At 36.6% G+C, this 7,730-nt stretch overlaps 1 protein-coding gene across 1 annotated transcript in view; it reads left to right on the top strand.

Moving 5' to 3' along the window:
• The window catches only part of LOC140519349 (liver carboxylesterase 1-like), a 44,887-nt gene continuing 37,157 nt past the window's right edge, over positions 1-7,730 (top strand). Inside the window, exons 1-3 of the mRNA XM_072632255.1 lie at positions 1-238; positions 5,485-5,689; positions 7,020-7,161. Coding sequence (XP_072488356.1) covers positions 145-238; positions 5,485-5,689; positions 7,020-7,161 — 441 coding nt within the window. The 5' untranslated portion in view covers positions 1-144. The remainder of the gene's footprint in view (positions 239-5,484; positions 5,690-7,019; positions 7,162-7,730) is intronic.

The following is a 7,730-nucleotide window of genomic DNA, read 5'->3' as shown; positions in this document are numbered from 1 at the left end:
CCAGCTCTCATCAGGAAAGAAACAAAAAATGAGAGATTGATTTTGATTGACTTGGCTTTTTCTAATTAAGATCAAGGGTAAGTTGCTCAATCAGTCTACACCTGTATAAAACAGAAGCAACCTCAGACCTTAAACACAACTTGGATGCTCAAACTCTGGATGTGGCAAAGAACTACTCGGAATAGGATGTGGCTGATTTCCCTGATTTGTTGCTCCTTCATTGCATTCACAACTCAGGGTAAGATTTGGGCGTTTTTTTTTCTTCTTTCAGAAATAATCAGACAAAACTCAGAAAATCCCAATCATAAAAGCTACTGAGAGATTTTGGTAGTATCTCAGGCAAAAATTCAACAAGGCCTGGTCAATATTTTTGGAAAAAAATAAAATTTTATTGTAAATTAAATTTTCAACAAATAATGCATCTGGCATAAGAAGTAAAGTAGAAAAGTGGGGGAAAATATTTTTTGTAATACAGATATATACAAAATATTAAAAGTTTTTCTTCAATAGTGGTCAAAGGATTAATCTATTTAGTCAATGTCACCCCAATTAGATTCCTAAAAAATCTTACTGACCTAGAAAAAAAATAACAACATTTTTATGGGAGAACAAAAGGTAAGAGATTTCAAAAAAATGAGAGGGAAAAGATGTAATGGAAGATATTCTGCATTATTTGTTCTTAAACTATATTATAAGGAGAGAAAATTTTTGAAGAATAAAAATGATCATTTTGATTATTTTTCAACAAGGCTTTTGGGCTTTAGATCGATTTGTATTCCCCTTTGAGGTTTCACATGTAGTCATTTTTATATTATTTTCCTTTTCTGGGTTTGTGTTTGCATCTTCTCTGTTGCCATAATAGCTTTCTGTGGTCAGTGTTCTTTTCTTTTATTTCATTCATTTTAACAAGTTGAGTTCTGTCTTTGGGGCACAGAGGGCATTTTTCCAAGCTTCTTTTGCTAGGGTCCAGGAGCCCAATCACTTGCTTTCTCCTCTAGGACCTGAGGTTCTGGCAGGTTGTCCACAGTACTCAGCTAGCCCAGTATAGTTAATATTTACATTGTTGTGTCCTGGTTTCTGAGGCTGGTAATTTGCCTGCTACACTGGGTCTGGACTCCTCACAGATGACCTGCCCTCCCACTGATTTACTAATCTAGGACCATGGCGTCTTATCTGTGCTGTGGCTAAGAACTGCCTGTTGGTTTGCCTACATACCACCTGTGCTGGACTTTGCTCCTTTTCTGTTTAAGTGAGTTCTCTTGGCCTAGAAAATTGTTTTCCTCTTCTCTTTTTGTGGATTCTGTCACTTCATACTTCTTTTAAAGGCTTCTTTTAATCTTTTTTTCTAAGGGAAACTGGGGAGAGATCAGGCAACTTCCTGGCTTCTCTTCACCATCTTGGTTCCACTGACCTAACTGCAGTCTTACATTGTGACATGTATCCCAACTCTTGTAATTTAACCCATCACCCATTTTCAATGAATACTTGATAAACCTAAATCTTATCAATGTAAAACTCTTGTGACAACTCCTATGCCTGCAGACTTATCTCATCACTTAAGGACTACTCCCATCACCTTAGAACTAACCTCATTTTTCAGTGATGTAATGGGGAGGAACTGAGATGACACTTATGCAACCCCTTCAGTAATCTAATCAATCAGAAGGCACCTGTATTGCTCAGGACTTTGCTCTATCATTTTCTTAATCACTCTACAAAATCCTATCTTTCCTAACTAAAGGTCTTTGACTATAGCAGAGACATTCACCCCATGTTTTGGCTATTGCTAGCCTAGCTAACAAATTGTTAATTCTGAGACCTTTGTTGCCTTAATCTACCTTTGTTTCCATCATGACATGCCCATAAGTAGGTTATTGACACACAGAAAGTTTCACTATATACCACAATATTAATAATGGCACTTTTTGTGACAGTAAAAATTTGCAGGTAAGGTAGATGTTGATCAATTGGTTAAGGGCTAATCAAATTATGGTTCATGAATACAAATGAATATTAATGTGCTGTAAGAAATGATGAACATTGCTGTCATTCAGTTTATCTCACCATTAGTCACAACCACAGGAGCAAGAGCAGCATCATATTCCACTGGAAATTCTTTGCTCCTAGGTATGGGTCTGTGGGTTTCTTGACTCAAAAGCAAAGCTGCAGGCACTGGGAAAAGGTTAAAACCAAACCAAACCAAACCAAAAACTTCCCCAAAGATGACCTCACCAACCCCATTCAACTGATAATCTTTCTGGGCTATAAAGCTACTTCAATGGATAGGTAGATGAGCCTGGCCTCAAAGCTGAAAGGAGAAAAAAGGAAGAAGTTGAAGCCATCACCATTGTGGAGATAACCTTATGATCACTGTAGGCATCATTGACTGGTGCAAACCTCCAAGGCATCCATATCTTCAAAATCATCTATATTGTTGATTGTAAAGGGTGATTTTACAAGAACTGGCATAAGTCCAAGAAGGCCTTCACTAAATACTGCAAGGAGGAGAAAGACATGTAGGGGGCCAGTCCTGATGGAGTCCAGGATGTGAAGTACTGTCCAGGTTTTACTTGAGACTTATACTCCTGATATGCAACAATGAGAACACCCTGACCCTGCCTGTGTACCCCGAGACTGTCTTGCCAGAGGAACTAGATTAGGAAGTATTAGAAATAAACTAAAGATATTCTCATGGCAATAATCTTGCTTGCTTGCCTGTAGAAAATCCATATAAACCCTCACCCTCATATTAATAAATAGACTGTTCTCTTGCATCCTGCCTGCCCTGTAACTTTCTTTTTCACTGTGCGCCTGAAGCACTCTGTGGACACAGGCTTCTTGCTGCAAAGACAATGACAGAAAGAAACAGATGGAGAAAGACTTCAGCAACGTAAAGAGATACTGAGAGAAGATCCAAGTCATTGACTGCAACCAGATGTACCTGCTCCCTCTGAGGAAGAAGTCATTTTACTTCACAGAAATTCAGGTTAATGGCAATAGTATATTTGAGAAAATGGACAGTGCCCACAAGAAGCTAGTGCAGCCAGGTTCCCTTGCTTTTGGGCAGGATGAAGTGAAAGATACATTTGAGTTAAAAAGATGTCACTAGCTCCTTGTACGTTAAGAAGCTGTACCAACAAACCCACTGAGGCCTGACTAAGGTGGCATGCATTGGAGCTTGGCATCCTGACTGTGAGGCCTTCACTGTGGCTCAGGTTTGTCAGAAAAGCTACTATCATTGCACCAAGATCAATAAAAGAAGATTGCTTGGGCTTTCAGTTCAAGGATGGAAAACTGAAAAAAAAAGTAACTCATCCATTGATTATGACCTGTCTGACAAAAATTTCATGCCCTGGAGAAGATTAACTTGAAGCTGAGAGCATTATGAGATGTAAAATGAATAATTTTAATTGCATTAAATTAATATGGTTTTTCACAAAGAAAAGCAATGCAACAAAGAGTAGAAGGAAGGTGAAAAAACTAGGTTATTTTTTTTACAGCAAGTAACTCTAATAAAGGCCTTGTTTCTCAAATATATAGAGAACTGAGTCAAATTTTTAAGATTACAAGTCATTGCCAGTTAATAAGTGGTCAAAAGTTTTGAACAGCCAGTTTTTAGACTAAGAAATCAAAGCTATCTATAGTCATATGAAAAAATGCACACATCAGATTGACTAATGTGACAGAAGAAGAAAATGATAATTATTAGAGGAAATACAGGAAATTGAGACACTAATACACCATCGGTGGAGCTGTGAACTGATCTAACCATTCCAAACAGCAATTTGCAATGATGCTCACAGGGCTATAAAAGAAGGTACGTCCTTTGACCCAGCAATACCACAATTAGGTCTGTATCCCAAAGAAAACTAAAAATTAAAAAAATAAAGTAAGTGGTGTGGGGAAGGAACAATTTGGGCAAAAATATTTCTGGAAGCTCTGTTAGTGATAGAAAAGAATTGGAAATTAAGGGGATGTCCATGATTTGGGGAATGGCTGACCAAGTTGTGGTATGTAATTGTGATAGAATTCTATTATATAAGAAATAACAAGCAGGATGATTTCAAAAAACCTTGTAAAGCAATACATGAATGAGTGCTAAATGAAGTGAACAAAACCAGGAGAACTTTTCTATATAGTAACAGCAACATTGCATAATGATCAACTGAATAACTTAGTTTTTTATCAGCAATCCAATGATCTAACATAATTCCAAAGAATTCATAATGAGAAATGTTATTCCTTTCCAGAGAAAGAACTGATGGAATCTGAATGTAGATTGAAACAAACTATTTTTCACTTTATTTTTTTCATATTTTGCCTTTTTTTCATAGCATGATAAATATGTAAATATACTTTGCATGATTGCACATGTATAGACTTTATCAAATTGCTGAGTGTCTCGGGGAGGTGGGGGAGGAGGCAGGGAAGGAGGGAGAGAAGTTAGACCTCCAAATTTTAAAAAAAACATGTCAAACATTACTTTTATATGTAATTGAGGAAAATAAAACATTATTTTAAAAAGTGGACCATGTTGCTAAAGAAGGAGCTGGCTAACATTTCCAGGCCAGTTTGAAGCTCATAGATTCTTAATACATTGGAATTATTTTAAAAACTAAAAAAATGATTAATATGGTAAATACAGAGGAGCTTGGAATGATTTTCACAATCCTATGTAGTATGAATTAAAGACCAAGGAAAATAATATATAGCATCAACAAAACGATGCGAATGGAAAGCACAAACACACCCCCCAAAAAAAATCAAAGGTGGACGTTGCAAAATTACAAAGAGCAGGTATTAATCCAAAGTAGAAATTTGAGAAGATACCCATATATTATTATTTTGCAGAGGTGAAAGGTCCATGGGTATGGTACTGTTCATATATTTTCAGGATTTTTTGGATGTGTTGCTTGGTGTTGATTTTTGTCTTATTCTATGATTTATTTAAAATATTTGTTATGTTAGATGACTGAGAAGAAATAAGAAAAGGATACTGGGAAAAATTCTGATGATGTCAAAATAAAAGATGTCAATATAAATTCATTCATAATTGAAGACACTGAGAGTTGTGTAGCTTAGAGTAAGTCACTTCTATGTTCCTCTGCTTCTCCATCTATAAAACTGGGATAATGCTACCATTTATCTTGTTTGCTTGTGAGCCATTTTTTTGTAAATAAGAAAGTACTATAGAAATGTGATCTCTTCTTCTTATTATTATATCTTTGGAGCAGTTTAATTTCCATTCTCTCCTTTGATATTCAAAACAATTCCATAGGAAGCTATAATTATTTCCCACTTATAGGTGAGGAGTAGAAGATCTAGAGAACTTTCATTATTTTTCTAAGGTCACCCAGTTAGCACAGAATAGAGGTGAGTATGCACACATACCCAGGAATTCTGATTCCTACTTCACTGATGATTGTGTTCTTCCATGTTGCTTCCTCAAGTGAAATCACCTTTCCCTCTCTCAATTTTGCACAGGACCACAATCCTCAGTACCTGTAGTGGACACTGAATATGGGAAAGTCCAAGGCAAACAAGTGATAATAAAAGAATTTGACAAATCTGTCAATGTTTTCCTGGGAGTTCCTTTTGCCAAAGCCCCTCTTGGACCCCTGAGATTTGCTCCACCCCAGCCCCCTGAGCCCTGGAGTTATGTAAAGAATGCTACTATATACCCACCCATGTAAGTCTTCAGTCTTTATGTATTTTTCTGGAAAGGGAAGGGCTCCAAGTACAGAAAAATCATTATCTCCCAATTAAGAAAATTATCTCCTAATTTTTTAAATTGGTTATCTGTTATTGCAGAACCCTTAATTCATTCTATAGTTGCATGCTTCATCTATCTGCTCCTCTCCCTGGGAACAATCTTATTTCTTCTCACTCCTAACCCACTAGTTTAAGCTACATGAAGTTGGAGGAGAACATCTCTGGTTTGCACAGTGAAATGATCCTGAACTCTAAAGTGATCTGCCTGCCTTAGAAATCTTACCTACAATGAATACATAAAGGACCTGCTGCAGGCCCCATCCTAAATATATGCTCCTGAGAATCTTCATTTGCTTGATCACAATTGAACAAATCCCTGGGAACACATTGGCTGGCAAAATGGCATTGCCTTTCCCTCTATTTTTCACTCATATGAAGACCACATCTAATTATAAAGCAGTTTCTCTATTGGTATCCACAGGATCCGTGACTTTAAAATTAATGGTATGGGAGAAAGAGATCTGGAAAGATCATGAGTGCAGCCAAGATTCTCCTATTTAAGAACTCTGATTTTGGGTTATTCATTAACCCTTATGTTTTCCTCATATGTTCAGTGGGTACAAAGGTGACTATTCTTGCCCCATGAGTAGAATGTGCAGAGTGATAGCCAGGAAGACTCTTAATGCAGTTAGTAGTAGCTCTACAATCTCAGCTTTGTGTTTGGCTGTCCGTGAAGGAACTCCAATGTTTCACAAATCAGAATAATTTCCACAGAGCATCCGCCTTACTATAACTCTCCCCATTTTCTTCATTCTGTTTTTGCTAAGACAATAAGCAGTGCATTCACAGTGAGTGGGAACTGAAATAGAACTTAAAGACCATCTAGTTCTATTACTCATTTTCTAGTGGAAAATATTGAAGCTTATGAGAAAGAAAGGACATATTCAAACAGGAAGCAGGTGGAATATTTTATAATCTTAAAGGAAATTTTAAAAGGCATTCAAAGTTACTTGGTAATTCTCTCTTAGAAGCTGAAGTAGTGGATAGTAGAAGGAGAGCAAGAGGATTGGAATGGAGAAGTCAAAGGAGCTGAGTTGGAATCTAATGTGTTACTTGTTACCTATACGACTTGGCAAGTCACTTTCCTTTTCTTGGTCTCAGTTTTCTCATATTTAAAATAAATGTATTTGATTAAGTGATCTCTAAGAACCATACTAGCCCCAAAACCTTTGAATAGTAATACTGTGACCCCAAATATTCTTTCCTGGGATGCTGTGAAGAAGGATTTCCCTTGTTTCTTTACCCAGGTGTACACAGAATCCAATTGGAGAAGAGTTTATGTCAAAACTTCGTGGCAATCTAAATGGAATTTCCTTGAAAAATTCTGAAGATTGTTTGTACCTGAATATTTACACCTCAGTTGACCTGGCAACAAAGACTAAGTTCCCTGTAAGGAGTTTACGGTTTGGATTGTCTATTACTTTGAATTTGTTGGGTTGTGGTTTCTTCTTATGTCTACAGTAGAGGAGGAAAAGCAGAATTCATTTTATTTCCCTTAATTCTCCTTCCCTCTTGCCAGCCCTTCCTTTCTTCCCCTCCTACTTCCTCTTGGGTAATATATAATTATATTTCTATCTATCTATCTATCTATCTATCTATCTATCTATCTATCTATCTATCTATCTATCTATCTATCATCTATCTATCTATCTATCTATCTATCTATCTATCTATCTTTCTATATTTCTATCTTTCTATCTATATCTCTATCTTCAAGCATTGCCTGCCCTTCCCCACTATAGAGACTCTTCCTTACATGACTTTTTTCTTCCTCTTGTTTCCTCCTTCTCCCATTCCTCTTTCTTACTCTTTCATGTCTTTTTTTTTTGATTATCCCAGGATAATTGAAGCACATCCCTGTGGTGACTCCTAAGAAAGGTCCTAATAAAGATAAAGTTCTTAGATTTTAGATGTATCATCTTCCCATAAATGAATGTACACAGTTGACTCTTATTAAT

This window comes from Notamacropus eugenii, chromosome 1, assembly GCF_028372415.1.
Source record: "Notamacropus eugenii isolate mMacEug1 chromosome 1, mMacEug1.pri_v2, whole genome shotgun sequence".
Classification (NCBI taxonomy): domain Eukaryota; kingdom Metazoa; phylum Chordata; class Mammalia; order Diprotodontia; family Macropodidae; genus Notamacropus; species Notamacropus eugenii.
This window is presented reverse-complemented; position numbering and strand designations above follow the sequence as displayed.